General features: G+C 39.8%; 1 protein-coding gene across 2 annotated transcripts; it reads right to left on the reverse strand.

Annotated features, from left to right (window-relative positions):
• Positions 1–1,682: 1,682 nt before the first annotated feature.
• Positions 1,683–21,440, reverse strand: BCL7A (BAF chromatin remodeling complex subunit BCL7A). 2 transcript variants are annotated; one of them, XM_074921013.1, is made up of 7 exons: positions 21,144–21,222; positions 16,744–16,852; positions 13,037–13,118; positions 9,508–9,604; positions 7,403–7,570; positions 4,374–4,495; positions 1,683–3,401 (listed from the first exon to the last, which is right to left on the reverse strand). In XM_074921013.1, the coding sequence occupies exons 2-7, from the start codon at positions 16,776–16,778 to the stop codon at positions 3,330–3,332; spliced, it is 576 nt and encodes a 191-aa protein (XP_074777114.1). In that variant the 5' UTR covers positions 16,779–16,852; positions 21,144–21,222; the 3' UTR covers positions 1,683–3,329. The 2 variants fall into 2 exon arrangements, with proteins under 2 accessions (XP_074777114.1, XP_074777113.1); XM_074921012.1 differs by lacking the exon at positions 16,744–16,852 and having other exon boundaries at positions 21,144–21,440.
• Between the last annotated feature and the right edge of the window lie 45 nt (positions 21,441–21,485).

A 21,485-nucleotide genomic window follows, 5' to 3' on the forward strand; every position in this document is an offset into this window, starting at 1 on the left:
GAAGATAGCCACCCAAACCCAATATTTTATACTGCCTTGTTGATTATTTTTTGTTGTTTTGTAAGTGCCAGCACTTTTTGGAATGTTTAACAACTACTTTCCCAAGCATAAAAATTCCAAGGAATAGTTCTGCTATAAAATGTTTGGCTGAGTAAATCGTTTATTCGGAAGGCCTTCCCACGTGTTCCACAAACTCAGCTAATTTACTTGCTTGCTTCTAGGTTTTTTTTTTTCTTTGTTTTTTTTTTTTTCCTTTTTTTTTTTTTGTATTTATTTGTAACTGAAGCTCCAACATTCAGCATTGTAGCACGGAAGCACTTCTTGATATTTGCACTATTTCTAAAACATTAGCTGTATGAGAACTTTCAGTCATCTTGAAGAAAATTACATCTCTCCTTCTGCTCCACGTCTGAATGCTTTCAATAAACCCTTTTACAGTGAGTTCATAAAACAAGTTTCTGGTAGAGATAGGTCCAAGCCAAAAAAAGCTGGATTTAGATCTGCTTTCAAACCTCAGGTCGATTTGAATTTGATGTTCTGGTTTGGTCCCATCTGTACTTTCTGGCATTAAAATGTGTTTAATCACATCTGTTGGCCCATAAATGTTATCAGGCACTTCAAAAAAAGACTAATAACAGTCTTATACACTATTTTGGATTTCTTCATACCAGATAATGTCAAAGTCTCTTCCCTTAGAGACTGACAATAACGGGTCTAAGGAACCCAAATCTATCTGCTTGTTCAGTTGTCTGTTGTCACTAGAATCTCTGGTTTTAAAAAAAAGTTCTGAATGTATTCTGTATAAGCTGTAAATAAAGCATTACTACTTTTGAAATAAAGCCTCTAGGAATATGGTTATGATGCCTTGTCTTGTAAGCCACAGAACAATGAACAGTTCTGAGCAGAAGCCACAGGAGAGAAAAGGAAGTTTATAATTAAACCTGTTGATGTCAATAATGCCAATAAATGCTTCTATCTAATGAAAAATTTGAGGTATTTTTAGTGCTATTTATATATTTTATTTCTTCCTAAAGTACAGGAATTAGTTTCTAAATGAAAAGTCTATTTACTCCCTTGGAAAGTCTACAAAATTAAAAACTTGCTGCGATGCACCTGAAGATAGGGATTAGTAAACATGACTACTTGTCAAAGGTGGCATCAGATTTGTTTTGTTTTAGCATTAAAAACAACAGAAAGTTAGTAAATCAAAAATATTTTTAAGTTTGAATCTTTCTAGATTTGCCCATTTAATATATCAATAGAACTTCTCACAAAATATCACTTAAATCTGAATGTAATATACATACAAATCAATCGTCATTGACCAGTTATCCACATTTTAGGCATACACACAATTCAAGAGAGAATTCTACCGTTTCATTGCATATATTGTGCAAATATAGTTTTTTGGCTCCTCATTTCCTTATTTTCAGAATGTTAATGGACTTCATGATCAGACCAGAAATCCCAAAAACTTATTAGGGAGCACACTGTTTTCATGAATGATTTGCAATCAAATTTTATTCAGTTAAAATCCAAAAAGTTTTATTCCAACAGAAAGGAAAAGTTCCGAAACTGAATGTCATATGTTATTTGGAGTTCAAACCTACAAACATCTTATGGAAGGTCAGTATTGGCTCCCCACTCCTCCCTCCCTTTATTCCCTCCCCCCACTTCCCCCTCATATTTCTTAATAAAGTGGTAATTGCAAACGCAACGCAGTAGTCTAAGTGCAAGCCATTTTCACTATTGGAGAATTCAGAAATAAATAAGCTTAATGAAGAGTTAATTATGAAAAATGTATCAACTGGAAGCAAATTTTCTTTTTTTCATTTAAAAAAGTATTTACAGTTCTTAGCTTACAAACTATATGCAACCATTTTCGTAGCTGTGAGATCATCTTTTAAATTACAAGTTCCATCTCCCACACAAAGTGAAGACAGACTAAGGGCCTGATCCAGCAACACGCATGTGAGTACGTATGCACGTGTGTGTCTGTACTCAAGTGAGAAACCAGCGGTTCCCACCGACACCGGGTATTTGTGACTGGGAGCTCACCCTGGAAGTACAAAGCCCACTGTAAGATCAGGCCCCGTGACCTGATGCAGATGGTTCTGCACTCCTACGTGCCACCAATTTGAAGGGAGTTGCACATTGTGCCTTTCAATCGAGTTTAGCGTCAGCACACTTCAACGTAATTGGAAAAAAAGGACCATTTCTAACGATGTAGGGACTATGGAAACAACAAGGCTTATTTACAAGACTTGCTGAAAGAAAAAAAAAGAAACCCCAAATACAGTATTAACCTGGAACATAGAAGTAAACATCTTATAAAGAAACAGTACAATGAAATCCAGTTCAGTGAACACATGATATTAAAAAAGACCAATTGAAAATAAATTCACTGTGCATCAATCCCTTTGACCCTATTTATATACATAGTGGAACTTTTCTTGTAAAGCAAGTTGTACCCAGTACAGAGATCTGGACCTAATACGTAAGTATTTTAACTGCTGTATTATAGTATATATTCAGATCTGGACTACAAATGGTAAACAGATCATGTTAACTTCTGATGAAGTTAAGTATTTAGAAGACCAAATTTACAGTTGCGAATGCCATGCATTCAATAAAAGATCTCCACTATAGCTGCTAAAATAAAATATCAAGCTCCTTTTTCTCCTTGGACTCCAAGAGTGAAAATGGCTTCCTGATCTGTATTTGTTAAAAATTTAAGCACCAGGGATTTAAAAATTAAAAACAAAACAAAAAACCCCGAACAAAAAAGAAAAAAAAAGAAAAAAGAAAAAGCCTTACTACATGGCATTATACAAACATAGGCCACTTTGCAAAGGAGACAGTTGCAAAACAACTTTTAAAAGTTAGCACTGTTTTCAGAACACAAGGCACAAAACAAAAGCAGACATCACGCCAGAACAATGAACTTCACATGAAAGCTAATACCTGACCTGTACCATCCTTAAATATCTTACAATGTTAAATAGAGAAATGAAAAAAAAAAAAAAAATACAGCAGCAACATAATTGTAATTTTGACTTTAGAAACAGTGCGTAGACCCCTCCTGAGTTGTTTACTCCAACCATTTCAGAGACAGTAACTTAAAAGTTCTCAATGTTTGTTTCACAGGAAAAAGTTTTCAGTGTCTGAGAAGTTAAAACCTTTGTTAGGCTTTCTTGGATTTTTGCTTGGTAACTTGAAAAGTTAGGAGTTCTGTCCTCATCCAAGAGAAGATGCTTAAGTAAGGTTGTTCTATAATTAAGCCCACTGATGTACCTTACATAAAAACTGACCAGAAAAAAATCTATAGTCTAAATCTCTTCAACATTTTGTTGGGAAGCCTCTACTTTCATCTTTTTAGAAGGTGGCACTCCTTCAGAGTCCTTAATGAGGGGGAAAAGAAAAACAACCATGTTATTGCACTGAATTTCAGGCACCATAAACATCACACAAAAAAGCATGATCAAATTCCCTGGCGCATCATTTGTAAAATACAAAGCATCCCTGGATGCAAGAATGACACGACCAAGTGCATTTGCTTCCTGAAATCACTCCTCTACTTCCATCTTACCTCAACATCTTTACACTTCTTCTCATCTACAGACAAAGGGCAAAATTCTAGTTCCGGGCTAAAGACCACGGTGAATATTCCAAGCAAAGGCCTTGATGCATGGTTATACCCCGACTTCCCTCAGCTCCACACCTGAGCAACGAGCCACACCAAGTGCACACGAAATTTCCCCTGCTGTAGCCAAAGCAATCTCTACAGGACAGAACACGCCAGGTTTGGAAAGCACAAGGTGTGCCCCAAAACAAGCCAACCACCCACGAGGAAAACCAATGGACTGAGCAGTGCTCTGCCTGAGCATCTCGGCGTGAGGGGGACAAATGTAAGGATAATTTCCTTCTCCCACCCACCCAGAATTTTTCACTATCCCAGTGAGTAAACATCCAAACATCTGGTCCACTGATTCTACAAAAATTAACTTCCCTAACTGCTACATGCATTAACTTTTATAGAAGGTACTTTACATTTCAATGGTCCTCAAAGGGGCCTGTCCAGTAGGTTAGATCCAAGCAATTTATTAACGTGAAATTTTGATATTTCCTTACAAAACTAACACAGACTGGTTTAGTAAACCTATCTAAGTCTTACTGCCCAAATGCTGTGAAATGCAAGAGGCCGCTCTAATTAACCACAAAACCAGATACACGTACAATACTCTACAGCTGCTTTACTGTCCTCACCTTCGGAAATGAGTCTAAATACACAACTGTCCTCCTTACACTTCCTTTTCGGTAAAAATACTCTTTTCCAAATTCCAAGTAATTGGGCTTTTGCACTTAAAAGTTACCTGAGAGTTTTTAGATGCCTCTGTAATTATATCATTTTCTCCAGAGGACTGAATTTCTGCTTTCTCTGAACTATTCATGGAATTTTCCATTGAAGACTGTGAATTCTGTTCATCAGAGGTATCTGAAATGTCAAGAAATAATTTTAAACAATCAAATGAAAGCATTCAGCAGGAGCTTTTAGGATGTTTTCTCATCGACAACATCCCAAACACATAAAATGTCACCCACGTGTAACCATTAACGATGCCATACATAACAGTAGGAATATAATGAATTAAAAGCTCAAACTCCAGGACCAAAACCACTGGCTGCTGCCTGTGGAGAAGAACCTTTGCCTTCTCGCTGCTGGCAGCACACACTTGCTGGGATCAGTCCCTAGGGGGAGCCAAGCTCCATCACACCTCGCAATGGAACGGTGTCAACACTACTAGCAAACAAGTTTCAACATGAGCTTTGCAAAGGGACTGACCGCAAGGAAACTCGCTTCAAACCAGAAGTAAAAGGCAGCTACAAAACTGGCTGAATTGTGATAACTAATGAACCTAAACCCATGTAGCTACGGAAAGAGAGTAAACTTATCTGAATCAAAATTCAACCATATATTTAAAATCCACTTTTTTTTGTTTGATACTATTTTTAAGATATTAATTCTGGTGTATACTTGTGAAGAAGTCTTGAAGCTTGTTACAGCTCTTACCTGCTTCCTGGTAAACCAATGTTTTTGGGTTTTGTTTGGTTTTTTAAACCCTTCTCTCTCTCTCTCTCAAAGCAAGACTTATAAAGGACTTGGGGTTAAAGCACTCATTCACTCAAAGACAGGATGAAGGCACTTAAAATGTCTTTACAGGTTAAAGATCCCTGGAAGTTTAACACAGTATGGCCAGAAGCCCAGAATCAACAACAAAAAAAAAAAAATCACAAAACAAACAAACAAAAACCACCACACAAACCCGAACTCCTCTGCTGTAAAAGGTCAGTTATATTTCCTTCAGTACCCACATCAAGAACAGTGGAAGGACTGGAACCCATTCTTTCCTTCACCTCATTTAAAAATCCTTTTTGACTTGAATGAATTCTCAGAAGTACACAGGGAGTCATTTTATAAAGTGATCTCTCCACAGGTCTCTGACCCAAGAAACATATAAATTTATTCCAGATGAAGAGAAATGCAAGATCAAAATTTTTTTTTGGACAACTTTGCTTAATGAAGATGACAAAACCAGCAAGTAATGGGTATTTTTGTGGTGGACTGTATAAAATGCATCACAAGCATTTCTGAAAGTTTCTCTGACTGAATTCAGGATAAAGTGATGCCTGCGATGAGCAGCCTCAAAGATCATATTCAGCAAACTCGGACAGAATCATCTTCCTTCCATGTCTCACCAGAAAAGCATGTTCGTACTGATAGAGAAACAAGTCCCTAGTGTCAGAAGGAATTTCAATTTCTGTTGTATGTGTCTCAGCATATACTGCAACCTGAGCAGGGAGTGCTCTGTGCTGTGCCCATCTCCCCATGACAAAAACACGCTTAAGAGCAACTTCCACAATGGGCAGCTCCTCGCTGCTGCCTTCTCTTCCATCACTGCTGACAGCTCTCTGGGCAAGGGCACCCATAGTTTAAACTGCCCCAAGCTATTCCGATGCCTGAAACGCCTTGTTTACAAAGCAAAATGTTCCAAATCCATCTGTTTTCTTTGAGAAGTCCACGTTAGGCAGTTCTGACCACTCAAACTGTCCCCTAGCTTCAAGGAACCTCCCTGATTTCAGTGTAGTAACATACAACAGACTTACAAGGTCATTAACCCTATCCAGTGGAATAACGTCACAGCTCCCGGGGTTTATTTGATCGTAACACTTCAGTAGTTAAATAACTATTTAACAAATATTTAAACACGGCATACAACCAATCGGAAAAAAAACCACATTAATAGCAGGGGGGGTTTGCCATTACTTCTCCCAGTAACTGGCTCTGGAACTAATCCAGAGAACTTGGTATGATTTTCCCTGAACCTAAATTTAGTCCAGGGAGCATGTATGCTATGTAACAACTTCACACAAGCAGGTTCAGGCAATATTAGACCTAGGAGTAAATCATTTACTGTGACGAAATATGCTAGTTGAGACTTCTCTTGAAGGATATGACGTTCTGATTTATTTCAATTTGGTGACAATTTTAACCCCAATTAACAGTGGCCACATTTAACATACTTAACCATTCTGGTATTACCAAGATAAAGCTCTAAATTTAAATTGGTTACTGGATCTACTGAGCTAAGAACTAAATCAGGAGCACATAATTTAATTGCTTTGCTATGGGAAGAATTCTGCAACCAAACCATCAGAATGGTGTTAAGGACATTTTTTATCTGTTATAATAGGATGAAGAAAGTTATCTTCCCAAGAATATAAATACAGAGCATGTTTCAATTACCCAAAATACCATTTAAAGAGTGAGGTTCAGAACAATCTCTTGACCCATATGTATTTTTAATCTGTGCACAACTCCAGTACAATAACTGTAACACTTCCAGATAATTAGGACAGAATTCAGAGCTAACTTTTGAATAAATAACTAGCAGGGTTAAGAAAAAAAGAAAGCTTACGCTGAAGTTTACACAATTAAAAAAATAATTTCAAAGTATCTCAACTCTACTTTCACACTAGATAATGAACATTCACAGATCTACAAAAGTAATACTTTCCAGGATTTGTATGATTACATGGTAGCAGCCATTTTAAAGATGATTTTAAATTATTTCAAGACTGAGATTATGACAACAATAAACCAAGTATTTTTTTTGTTTCCTCTCTGAAAAGACCCTGAATGTCAATCTGACCTTTCCAGTTGTACGGAAGGAACACCAGTAGGCCAGAGAGATTATGGCCCATTTTCATATAAATGCTGAGAATTCAAAACCCATTTATTTTAAACTGTTATTATCCAGTTCTTAAAACGGATAAGGAAATAAATGATACACTGAAGAATAGCATTTTTTGTTTGACTTTGAAGATGGTCTTTTCAGCTTACCTTCTGAACCAGGCTGCTCCTTTGCTTCTGTCTGAGTTTCGTCAGACTTGACTTCAGTGCCGTCTGCTTGTGTTGCCAAGTTCTGTTCTGGTGCTGGACTTGAATTACTACTGTTTTCTTGTTTTATTGGAGAAGCATCAGCTATTGAACTCTGGTTGCTATTGTCATCTGTTAACAAAAGAGTTGAAAACAAGAAGGTCTCATTTGAGAAGATAAAAAGCACATCTTAATTCTAACCTATTTTTCCTGCATTACTGCCTCATAACACGATATAGTCTAGCTTGGTGGGGATCAAGTCCAAGCATTTAGACTAACATGCTGACTAACTTTTTTTCTACACCACCACAATTTTGGTCTTGCAGCCTATGCTGTAATACAGGAGTTTTCTAGCAGATAACTAAAAATCAGAAAACTTAACAAAAAATGCTCTAGTGTTATACAATAAAACCAAGACTTCTTCAAGAAGAAACCAGAATTTTGTAATATGAGTAAAACAGATCAGCTGAAGCAACAGTCTCATTTTGTAGTTCATATAACATTTAAGTTTAGCTCATTAAGTGTTCATGCTGCAGATTTACAAACACCCATCACTACAATGTTCAGATGAGCAGACAGTTTTTGAAGTGTGTCCCAAAGGTCAAAAAAAACCTCAAACCCACAACAAAAAAAGCCCCAACAAATCCCCATCAAGGCAAAATGTAACACCTAGTCCCAATATCGATAGTTTCTAAGTGATGATTGTCCAGAATATTTTCCAGCCTCCAAAAACTTGGACCGCAGTAACTTTCTGCAGTACAGACCACGTCTCTGTAGTTAACAGGAAATATTCTGCCTGTACCCTACTCCTGTGACAACCAGAGAGTGGTTAAGTATCTCAGCTAATATTTTATGGATTGCAGCAGGGTGCAACATCCTGTCATCTTTAAGACAGTCTCACAATCACGGGTAACCAAAAGGGAAGCTTCTGCTCCCTGAAGAAAACTAACCCAGAGGACCCTTATAATTTGAATTACTAGCATGCAAGTCCATCTGCCTCTCTCTGCATCTGTACAATCACTACATCCAAAGGAGTTCAGAAACAAAGAGCTGGTGATGGGACCATCTCTTGTCAGAGCAGCTGAAGTCAGACCAGATTAAGTTTATCATAAAATTGTACAGTATGGCTTAAAAACACAAGAGATATATGATAAAAAAGCAAGTAGTATATTCACTTCATGGATAGGAGAAACAAGATTTAAGAAAATTAAATGATCTGACCAAGGCAAAAGCTAAGAAGTTTGAATCAGATGAAAAATTAATCCAGATCTGAAAATCCTGCTCAGTTGTTTAGTTGCAAGACCATATTTGATGCGAAGGCTGCAAAAAATAACCAGGAGGCAATACAAATGCAAATAAAACTGAAGGGAAAAATTTACAACCCACTAAAAAGTGATCCCTTCTTATCAGTTCAAACAGTGCTTCATTCTCAGCCATAATTGTTATCCAAACACCTAGAAAGTAAAAAATGGAAACAAGAGCTGAGCTGTGCAAGCTCCTCTGTAATTAACACTCAACAGTTCACACTAAAAAAAAAAAAAAAAATTAAAAAATAGTGCCTGACTGGCAAGCAAAAAAATGCTTCTTAACCCGTTGATTTCATCAAGCTGAAGCAGAAGGAAGACCCCACAGAGCCAGAGCTCATTTTCTTGGCTCTTACAGAATTCTTCTGACCTGAATCACCTACAGAGCTAAAAAGTACAAAACCCACACAAATTACAGTAGGTGCTGCTGAGGCTTTGGGGGGTCTTTTGGTTCTTCAAGCAGCAAACCCGACGGAGTCACTACTTCACCTGAATGGAGTATTTGGAATGGTAGATGTTTCTATTTTTATTTTCATATTGAGCTCCACTAACAATCTTTTCCCCACACACAGCCCGGATAAAAATGGCATTTAAACAACTGTTAGTACACCCACAGAAGAGACGTCCAAAGACCTAAGTAAGTATCTGATGCTGTTTTCACTTTGACTTAATCATGCTGTCCATACATCTCAGTGACGGAGCATCTGACACTGTCAGCTTATACCTTCATAGCAGGGTAATTGGGGCTGACCTTCTCCCACTCACCATGCATGTCCATCATCCCTGGAGAGGAGCTGTTCTCTGGAGTGGTCACTTCCGAGCCACATTTTTCATCTTTGCCTTTTTTCTTATTCTTATTTTTCTGAAAAACAAAAGGTACCGCAAACAAATGAGACTATCACCATGAAGAGAAATCCATGTTGCAATGTAAAACCCTTCCGGCTTGTTACTTCTGTAAGCATCTCTCTCCATTTCAAGTGAGAAATAAAGCCACTGTAATAACAACTGACATTATCAATAATGCCCTAGTCCCAATAACTGCAGGGCTGTTTTTCTAATTGTATTCTTCATGACACAAAACACTAGGATATATAGGGGTTTTATCCAGAAATTCTAATAACAGTCAGCACTTAGACATGTTTTTCATCTTCAAACAACTGCACAATTTTTGTAAAAGGTACAAAAGTTCTCAATAATACCCCTCAGTCTGCAAACAGGGAATCTGAGGCACGATGATTAAATGGCTTGTGGAAACTGAGTCAGAGAACTTGGGAGGTGCTGGCTGCTAACTTTGTACTCCGTTCAAAGAGCTACAAAAGCAAGGTCAAACGAATCTCTGCTACACCAGGAAAAAGGAAGAACATTGCTGATCAGAGGCAGGGCTAAGATTAATGAAAATACCCTATTTCTGAGCTCGGAATTCTGCTCACTGTATGGTTTATACATATCAACACACCGCTACAAAACTCAGTGTATTCTCATAGGAGAAAGCTTGTAGAATACACCTAGACAATATGCACGCATGCACAACAGCAATGGTACCAGATCTAGAATTTTAACACTAAAAGAGACAGCTTTTTACCTCTTTCTCAATGACCAACACTGCAGAGACCTCCTCCTTCTCTACAACTAATGCTGTTTCTTCATTAAAACTAAAAGATGGATTAAGAAAAATCAGATTGGCCTAAAACAGAGAGCACAAGCAAGACAGTCCTACATGAACAATAGGTCACAACATGCTCATGACCAAAAAACAGTATGGACTGCAAGCATTAAAACAAAGGAAGAGACAGTGGCATCCATCACGTGGAAAATCTGCGTCTGCTAAGGGATGCAGCATTTTCAATTAAGAGGTGACGTAATCAGTCTCACAGGAGAAAGAGCCAGCTGCACTGCTTTTGGAGGATCCTGCGTGCCTGCTGAGAAGACAATTAAAAACCTGACTCTAGGAAGAACACTCAACAACCCATCCATTCGGGTAAGACAGCGTCCTCCAACAAGGGGAGGAACTAAAATCACAATCAAATGTTGTCTAGAACTGCATAAAAAATTCAACAAGTGATATCTAGAAGGACTTTTCCATCTGTTTCAAATCGATTATTAAGCTTATTTTTAAACTGTATTTTTACATCAGAGAAGCCAGACTTTATTCCCTAATATGTGAAAAAGGTGAAAACACATGGACTTCTTTACCTTTGCAAAATGAAAGTTCAGAGGGGACATAATCTCTCCCAGATTTGGTTGTGAGCTTTTTTTTTTTTTAAGGTAAAAAGGACACTGTTGCCGTAAGAGAAATACTGAAAAACGACTGCGAGCAATTTAAGCTGAAACGTTTTTTTAAAAGAAAGTTTAACCATCAAAGTGGTGAAGTTCTACAACAGCCTTCCGAAACTAGTAGGAGGAAAGAGCCTAGCTAATTCTAGTTCAAAGAAATGTCAAAGTGTCTTAGGAACAACATGGGGGCCGGGGGGTAAGTAATCTAATCTGTGTTCACTAAAATCAAGGACAACTTCCATTTGAAACATGAAGCAGTAAAAAAAGATTCCATTCTCTTATTCTAATAAAAAGCAAGTATACTGTCTGCTCCTTCACAGGATGAAATCAGATATAAAAGGATGTCCACAACAAAACTAAATAGCCAAGATGATCCCTACCTGGTATTTCTTTTAAAATATATGCACTTGTTTTAATTGTGAGAACTTCCAGAGCAAAAAGACAGAAACCTTACAGCATCAAGCCTGCAGTAACTGCTGCTGCACAACAGCCTCTACTTGCAATGAACAGAATGCGACTGTAGGACACTAAAGTAACTGATCTTGAACAAGTGTCCCAATTTCAGCAAATCTGGAGCCTAAACCTAAAGATGACAGCTCAAAAAAACCCCCAATTAAACTCTGCACATAGAGGCCGTTATATAAACCCCTTCTTAACAGAGAATCTGACTTCAGGTACCAGTCACCTTGAAAATTCAATCAGAAACTCACTCAAAATTCTGTTTCAAAATTCCATGTACCTATCACCCAGACGTACCTTAACTGCGGGGAAACCATTTCCAGAAGCCATAAGCCTAAATATTCTAAATAACTTAATTATCTCCCTCTCCCTCGGATAGCACAGCTTTTTCCCCGTATGTATTATAAATAATAAAATCAAGACCAAACACTTGATGACTAGAAAGAATGAACAAGTTTCTGGTAAAGAAACAAGGAAAGGTTTCCCAATTCACAAGGGTTTACTCCACAAAGATGCTGCTCAAGCTCTGGAAGAATACAAGAGGCTTGCCACAACTCTGACAGTCACAGCAATGTGTGGTACAACCAAAGGTACAGAAAGAAACAAACTCAGTTAAAACAACGCTAATCAAAAATAGGTCTTGAATTTGGACTTTGAATTAGACAAGATCCCGACACTGTCTTGTCTGAAAAAACATAATTTTATGCATTTATTAACACAGTTTTCTTCCAGATAGGTCTTAACTCATATTTCAAATAAAGTAAAAGCACACGATAGCCCAAGGAAGGAGCACCAAACTTAGGATAAATATTCTGCTGTATCTTTAATTCACTGTGGTACCATGGATTAGTTTTCTCCCTATAACAATATTTCAATTTATAAAATGAGAGCATTTTTCATTTTGAAAAACAATTTGCAAGCCCTATCAACTTTGATATTTACACTTATTTTTATGCCACATGATTTGTATCATGGCACATGAACAGTGCACACTAAGAACATAAACATGATGCATACACAAAACATTTATCAAGAGAGAACACACATTACAATAGAAGCATGTCTGCTCGGGCTGGACATCTTAATGCAAGTGATCTCAGTTCCACAGGATCTTCCTACCCTCGCTTCAGTGTTTTGCACCTATTTTTGAGCAAAACAGCAGTGATATGCAGATAGAATACATTTTTTGCACAGCTTCAAACCAGCTACTTTCCTTTAAAGCATCAGACAGAAAGAGGGGAAAAGTAATCAATGTCTTCACCTTCCCTCCCTGCCTCCTGTTATGATGTTAGAAAAAGGTTTCAAAAACCAGTTTCAAGTTTAACAGTTATCTGAGAACAGATCCAAGCTGACTCTGGGAAGATTGCCACCCACTGAACCATCACCATCACTTTCTGTAGAGATCAACATTTTTCCCTACAGCTCTTCTATTCGAACACTTGCAAGACCCACACCAGTCTTAGCTTAAAGGCTCAAAGCGTAGAGAGCGTATTTCTTTTGACTTTCCCTGAACATGAGTGGCTACAACTTGAAAAAAGCAAGACATCTGCAGGATACTTACATCATCGACTTTAGGCTCTGTTACTGGTACCCATTTGTAAATCCTTAGGGATGTGTCGCCAACTGTCACCCACTTCTTCTCCCTATAAAATTACAATGCAGGAGAAGTTAAAGTTAAACTTCGGATTCAAAAGAAAGGGATCTACTACTGTAAGTTGTCAAGGATTTAAATAGGCTATTAAGTAGGATGATCTCTATTACATCGTCTTTAGTACTGCATTGTGCAAATTGTTCTCTGCATTTCAAAAACTTGTTAGAGCACTGCTAACCCCCAGATTTCTCAGGGCTGTTACTTGACTAGGTGAGTAACTGCAGTAGCAGTAATAAGATCTGGATTAAAGATACAGTTAAGAAGAACAGCTATTGAAAATGCAGATTTAATGCCTACGATTTTCACTTAGGTTTCTAGAGAGCAAGAAGAGGTTTTAGACAGACCAGTGTGTTTTGATTGTCATGAAACTGTTTAATGGCATTAGAAATCTAAATGTATTTTGACCATCTGAGGTTTGGTTTTGGGTAGAAATTTGCTGCTAGCAATTTAACGTTCACTCAACACTCCTGTCAGACAGCTCAGAAATTCTAGCCTTGGAACCAACAGCCTTATTGGTAGCAATATGTGCCGTGATGCAGAATTCAGACTCTGGAGAGCCTACCTCTCTTGGAAAGGAAAGGCTGAGGCTATCAGAGGGGAAAAGCATAACCTACAGCACTCTGTGCAGACCCCTGCCAGCCAGCCGTGAAGTCGTGACATTGACAAATTGTGAAGGAAATCTGGCTGGAGGGCGTCACGCAGACACAGAGTGTGGAGATGGAAAGGATGCTGAACACTTAGTTAAGGGGTTCGTTCCTTGAGCTCTTTACATCAGAATATTAAAAGAAGGTCCACAATGCCAGAGAAATTTCATCACATTTCTGTGATCGGTTTTCAGGTCACAGATTACCACTGCTGGTTCCTGGGTTTGTAATATAGCTCTGCAAATGGATCGATTAAAAGTTAACAACGAAGACCAATTCCAGTAAATATTCAGGAACATCTGAAATTAATTTGGCATGAGATCTCAAGCATTTTTCTTTTGAAAAAAACACATTTAAATAATAGATTTGGGACCCAGTTATAGATTTAAAAAAAAAAAAAAAAAAATGTTCTTTGCAGGATGGGAAAAGCTGGATGTGACTCCAAATATATATATATGTGATAGCTCCATTTTTAGAAAGGGCTTCCAGAATCAAAAGCAGCCACATTGTACAAATGTCACAAACATCCTCCTGACTATTTGTTTTAGCTACTAAAGCCAATCTTGTTTGTTTTCCCTTTAGAGGAGACACTTTCCTGTTTAAAACAAAACAAAATGCTAAATATGGCAATTTGATGGTTTAGATCTGTCCACAAGGATATTTTAATTAAAGTAAAAAATTTTCAGATTAATTTCTTTCCCACTACACTTCCTGGAGCAGACTTCTTCCTCAATGTGTTTAGATACATCCATTTGGGTACACTAGATGGCTAAAGTATGTCAAAACCCAATTTTACGCTGATTTGGAGCTCTACTGCTAGATGTGATAAAAATGACAGTGGAGATGAGGGCATGTCAATAATGAGAGCATACTTAATTGTGAAGAGATGATCATGATATAATTCTTTTTTTTTTTTTTAAGGACACAAGACAAACTAAACTTATTTCTACTTGAGAAAACCTTTGAAATTATGGACATAAAACCAGCTGGGGTTTTGTTTTGGGTGTGGGGAAAGGTGAATAAATGCTTTTAAAAAATCAAGACTTTAGTCTTCTCCTACAGCAAAATATTACTTAGAGATGCTGCACTGGAAAACCAAAAGTTCAAGATACCTGTTAGCATCTCAAAGCAGCCTCACACAGCATCTTCACTGGACAGACTGTAGAACACAGGAGGAAACCTATATTAGTAACTTTTTCCTTCTAGTATTAAAGTTAGCCCTGACATTTTAATTCTTTTGAGCTTCTTAAGTACCACTTTAAGTTTTGATAACCCTCAGCTATAGGGATTTTTTTTTTTTACTGAATTCAATACACAGTAATTCAGACAACAATGGGAATAAGGATATTTTGTGATGGAAGTACACCAACATCCCAGTCCTGCAAACACTTCTGGCTAAAAAGAAAACCCAACATCACACTGCTATTATTCAAATATTTTACATGTGTAAGCATTTACAGTATTGAAGGTTTAAGACCATTAAAGTATTAACAAGAAAAAAGAAGACAACCTCCCCTAAAACTTGATAAAATCATTGGCAGCACAGACACAAATTTGTTAACAAAGAAACGTAATGATTTTCAGACATTTACGGTCAACAGGGTAAAATAACTTCAGGATTTAAGATGTTTACTGCAAATAAAGCTTCAAATATTATCTGTAATACTTACTGCCTTTCCATTTCAAAACAAAAATCAAACCAACCAACCCCACCACCCCCCCCCAAAAAAAAAACCCCAGGCCCTCAAAACCACTTCTACTCTGAACACTCAAGTTTTATCTTTTGTGCAAAGACACCACCCCAGCCTGCTGATCAGGGACTTCCCTTTTCATTTAATTAGAATTGACAATTTACTGATGCTGCCCGTAACAATAAGTTTGCTAAATGCTGCACAAACCACAACATATTCTCGCTGACCAAATGCCGGAGTAGGAACGAGGAATTAATGAACTCTTGTGCCCATTCTCTTGTGAAACTTTCATTAGTTTCTCCAACTGTTTGCCTGTCTGCAAAATGGATCTGCCATTGAACCCACTCATCCTGAGACCCTAACCGGAATTCCACCTCCGTAACTCTATTCCACCTTTGTGAAGCAATCACTAGGCAATGTTTTTTATTGCACTGTCCCCTGTTATATTATATTGGTTGACCTCTATATTGACCGGTGGATTGGAAGAGGTGCTCGATGGAACACCATCAACCTGAGAGTTAATCAAGCTAAAAATGTGGCAATTATCAACTTTACTTGCTCACGTCTAGCTGACAAACTCCACAGCTTTACAAAAAAAATCATTTTTTCTGGTTTCAAACCTCTCCTGTTCCTCCATGAATGACTCAGGAGTAACAACACTGGAAAATGGCAAAACTTAAAATATATATATTATAATTTCTTTTAATCTTCCACACTGAAAAGTATCTTAAATACTTTAGTTGTAGTAAACTCAGAGACTAATCAATGCAACAGAAATAAACCCTTACATTTATCTGAAATTATGTTAAAGCATTTTAGAATTCTGAACCATATCTGCACAGCATTTAAAGGACAGCCAAGGATACATAGGGTAAGCATTAGGATCAACACTTCTTTAGTGCTTATGCCTGAGGCATACTAATATCGTAGAACTTACATAATTATACACTCAATTCCCCATTCTGAATAGCCCAAGACTCTTCAATATATTTATATTTCGTATATTAACACTAAAGCTCCAAAGATGAATATCAAATTCCATGTATAAAGTAATATACCGGTGAGCAAACACAACAGTGTATATTACACTTATACATAAAGTGTCAAAGCAGCTTCTGCAGCAGCAATGAGTGCTAGAAACATTTGATGGCACAGAAACAGAAAGCCTTTACTGCCAATATATTATCATTCAAGAAAAGGCTTTCACACTTGTTTGGCCTTTTACCGTGACTATCATTTATCACAGTGATCTGTATTTACACAAGGATTTGCTCCCACATACCCCATCTTCTGTTGATGATCACGAAGTGACGTCATAATGCTGAATTTATCACATCACACTCACTTGCATTGCAACAGAGTTTGGTGAAAATCACAGAATTATGACCTCCCTGTGGGATCAAGCAAAGGAGAAAGGGGAATGGGAAAGAAAATGCCATTATTATACATAAAAAGTGCTCTCAGATGCACAAAAAAAAGATTTTTTTTTGAAACGCAGGCTTGCTTTTCAGAGCACGCCCATTGCTATGTAGATGTTTGTCTAGTGACTAATGTGAAGTAGCCCCAAACACACATGGTGTTTCTTGACCACGCTGCAAATACAATAAAATACCACGTAGCATGAATGGACAAAGACTAACAGTTAAGGACACCTTCCCTCTGAGTTTATCTAAATATGGTGCATTTTAAGAGTCCTCTTTAACTTACACAGGCCAGCATGTTTTTAAGCCAGTTCTGCTAGGTTCCACGTTGCAACAAGCACCTTTTCTTACAGCAGAGAGAAACACGGCTTGTGCATGACAGAACTCTACCTTTAACATACACCCAACTTCCACTGAAGTCAGACAGCATATCCTGGCTCAAAAAAATAATCACGAGCCAGAAAAAACATATCGTAATTCAAGCATGATAACAGCATGTTTGGGCCACTCCAGTACCTCAGTACAGTCCCTGCACATAAACTGGGTGCGTTTACTTCAACTGCCACTACCTGAAGGACAACCTTAGCAGGAAACCAAACACAGCCAACGTAGCCAGACTAAACTAGGGTGGCAATCCAGTAGTAGCAAACAGCTTTTCTCCAAAGACATCATGTTAAGGAGTTCTATGTTATAACTACTTTTCAGAGCAAAAGCCTATTTTAAGAAGGAAGCATGAGCAGCAAAACCTGCAGAAGCTCAATCTCAGAGCATTACATACCACACAAAAATATTTAGGCAAGTCTGAATGGAGACAGTGAACAGAAAGCTACAGCAGCATTGTCTAGAAATTCCCCTCCAACTGGCCACAGCTAAAGATCCCAACCAACAGTAGTGCTGGGTAACATTGCCCGTGGTGACTTTGCTCCTCAACTTTTACACAACATGCTTTGTTTTAAGCTACAACCCAAGTCACGTCTGGCTCTACAGCCAGTTCCCTGCCATAATAAATACTTCACGCTTTCTGTAAATACTTTCATCAGTTGTCCAGGTTCACCTCTTCTTCATAAGGTGCTATGGCTATCCCTAGATTAGGGCTTTGATGGGTCAGAAAAAGGTCAGCAGACTTCTGCAAAGATAATGCATTCAAGGACAAGGCAACACAATGAGATACCCTCATTCCTGGTGCATTCTCTAAATCAGGGCACTATCCCCATCAAGCCACACCACATCTCCTCCTTAAAACATTTGCAGAGTTGTCCAAAAACTCAGCAGTGCTACATACCCATGAAAATTATTTCACTGCCTCCCCAGACATCCTATCACTTATGCCTGCCTCCTGCCCACTACTTGTCTTTTAGTAAGTGTCTGCATTTTCTTTCATTTAATAAATCAGACTTTTATAAAACAAGAGTGTTTCCAGTATTTTTCTAGTGCTGGTTGAGGACACAATAGTTTTTGCCTCTTTCTTCTTGAGAAACCATTTAGAATCTACCCATACCCATCAATCTTCAAAGACAAAAACCAATCCTGTACCTTTCAAATTCATTGAGATAAATTTATCCCAGAGGATTTTTTAAAATAGACGGAAAGAAAAACTGTAAGTATTATTAAAAAAAAAAAAAAAAAGTAGAACTACCCTCTTAGCCACAGAAGTTTAACATTTCTCCCACACAAATACAACACAACCACGTATGCTGTAAGACACGTGCTTTGTGTTTTCGAAAATAGATGCTCATTCATGAGAGTGGTTTAAACAAAGGAGATATGGTTACATTAATCTCAAGATAAAAACGTAACAACTTCACTGTTTACTACTAAGTTCCAGTAATACCAGAAGTGCTAGGTGCTCTACAAACACACATGAAGATAGGGTACCTGCATCAAAGGGTTCACTGTCTAAGAACAAACACTAATTTTCTAAGGAACAAAGTCTGCACTGATGGAAACTGCTTTCCAATAGGCACGTTCATGGATGTGGCAGCACAGGCATTCAGTAATACTGCACAGCAAGGCTGCTGCACACCTTCGCAGATCGATAAAGCGCCGGGCAGAGACACTGTCCGCTCACCAGAGTTTCCATCTCGGTCTGTCTCTCTACTCATCCTCGGCACGCCGCGCTCCGAGCGCACCAGTCACAGAAAACTCTCTTCTGTGAAATGTTGGATGCAAAGTATTTTAATCTTCAGTGGCTGCATTTCCACAGAAGAGCTGTGGATGGCAACAAATTGCTCCTATTATGCAAATGAAACTGCACACTTGGAAATTGCCTATGTGGCTCTTCTGAAGATGCAGGAATTGCTAGCGTGTAAAGTTCAACTTAACAAGCCAAGTCGTCTCAAAACATTCAGACCACAAAAACTGAATCTCTTTTGCTAATTTCTCATTGTACTTGACTGCAGTTGGGGGGGGAATCATGACATTCACCTTCAAATTATGTTTCCTTTAAAAGTAAGAAAAATGGTTTATGTAAATAGTTGTGAGACGCACACACAAAAAGCTGTATGAATACTTCTGACAATAACCAAAAGAAACATTGCATGATTCTGTTCAGGAACTCTTTAAAGCAAGTTGTCTCTCGTACCCCAAAAAAATTATATTTACACGGTAAGATTTCTGTTTTATAGAGGAAGCCATAGCAACTGACATGATGGCACAGAGCCCTTGTCAAAAAATAAATTAAAAATTTTGTTGAATGGCCAAGCTTCTGCCTCTACTCCTCTCTGAAATCCACAAACTAGGATTCAAAGGCAGTACACCGCGCTCATGAATGAAATACCTACAGACAAAACAGTCCCACACATCCAACAACGCTCCCGTTTGAACAAAAGTCCCATCGCACCGCTATACATTGTTCTGACCCTTCAAAGCTGGCCCGCCAGTCAGCAAACAGCACTTAAAAACACCACCCGAGTAGAAGAGAGTTCCTGAAACCAACCGAAATGCGGTGCTCGGGCTGCTCGGGCTCCCTGCACAATGGCTGGATTCTTTGAAATCCCCATCTCGTGCCCTGCGTTATTGGACACACGTCCCGATTCTTTGTCCGGCTCAAGCCAACGGGCCCATTCATGTGCTCAAGGCCATTTAAAACTCAACAATTCATTTCACCCTAATAACGAACGCGTTTAAATTCTGTATTTCGCTCTTCTTTTAACGAAAGCCAAGCATTAGCTGTGGATTGCGACAGAAGTGTCCCCTCATTTCACCAGGCTCCAAACAGCTGAGTTATACAGATTAATACTAACCCAAGGGATTTCCCCCTGGATTTCGAATGTTTAAAGAAAGTATTTTAAGATACATGCACAAAGACAACTGAACAGTCAGTCAACTTGCTGGAAGAAAGATTCACTCTCGAGTCACACTGGCACTGCTCTTTTATCCCGTCCAAAAACCCCGGCCCGACTGTGCAGAACATTGCAGTGACTGTTTTACTGTATTGTTTGAACACCTCATGTTGATTTTTCCTAACAAAAGCAGAAAAAGACAAAAGCGGGAAAATGCCAAAACACGTTTAAGGCCTAACAAAGGGGAATTATTTCACTTGGGGTACAACCTTTCATTATGTAATTTTAAACAAATTCCAGCGGCAATTACGCGCTCGCTCTCTCTCTCCTGCTCCGCTCGGGATTTACAACCGCCGGAGCGTTTGTGGGAGACGATCCTGCTCTGGTTTGCTGCGCTTACGCGCAAACCTCGGCAACTTGAAAGGTAAAATTAAATAAATAAATGTGTAATAATCAAAAATAAACTCTCGGGCGCTTTACGGGGGGATTTTTAACGTGGTTTTTTTAAAAAAAATACTTCTTTGAGCACGATTTCCGCACAGACCCGGCGGCGGAGCTTCCCCAGGCCCGCTCCTCGGGGCCCTTTGTAGGGGAGGGCGGCGGGAGGAGCCCGGCCCGACCCGCCGCCCGCCCGCCCCCGTCGCCGCCCGGTCCGGCCCGGGATCCGCGGTGCGGCGGGCCGGGGGGTCGGCGGGGAGCGGCGGGGGTCGGCGGGGAAGGGGCTCGGCCGCACAATGGAGCCGCCTCTCGCCCTCACACGCCGCCGCCGCCTTCATGTGACTCGCAGGAGCGAAATGGCTTCTGGGTGCCGCCGGCTCCCCGCCCCCCGCGGCCGCCCGGCGAGCCCCGGCCCCGTGAGGGGACGGCGCGGGGGAACGGAGGGGAAACGGAGGGGGGGGGCGAGGGGGGGGGCGCGGCGGTGAGGGGGGGAGGGCGAAGGGGGGCGGGCGCGGGGTCCCGGCGCGGCGCGGCCCGCTCACCATTTGCGCACTTTCTCGATGGCCGCCATCACCCGTTTGATATCATCCTTCGCCCGGCTCCGGGTCTCGGCCCGTACCGACCGGCCCGACATGCTGCTGGCGGGGGCGGAGGGAGGGGGGGGAAGGGGGGGAGGGAAACGGGGGGGGGGGGGGAGGGAGGGGGGGCGGGGGTGGACGACGGCGGCGGCGGCGGCGGCCGCCTCAGCGGGGAACACGGCGCTCGGCGCTGCTCGCGGCGTCCGTCCGTCCGTCCGTCCGCCCGCCCGCACAATGCTCCCTGCGCTCGGCGCGGCGCGGCGGGGCTCGGCGCGGGCTCGGCTCCGCCCGCCCGCCGGGGCCCGC

The sequence above is a fragment of the Athene noctua genome, chromosome 17 (assembly GCF_965140245.1).
Source record: "Athene noctua chromosome 17, bAthNoc1.hap1.1, whole genome shotgun sequence".
Taxonomy (NCBI): Eukaryota; Metazoa; Chordata; class Aves; order Strigiformes; family Strigidae; genus Athene; species Athene noctua.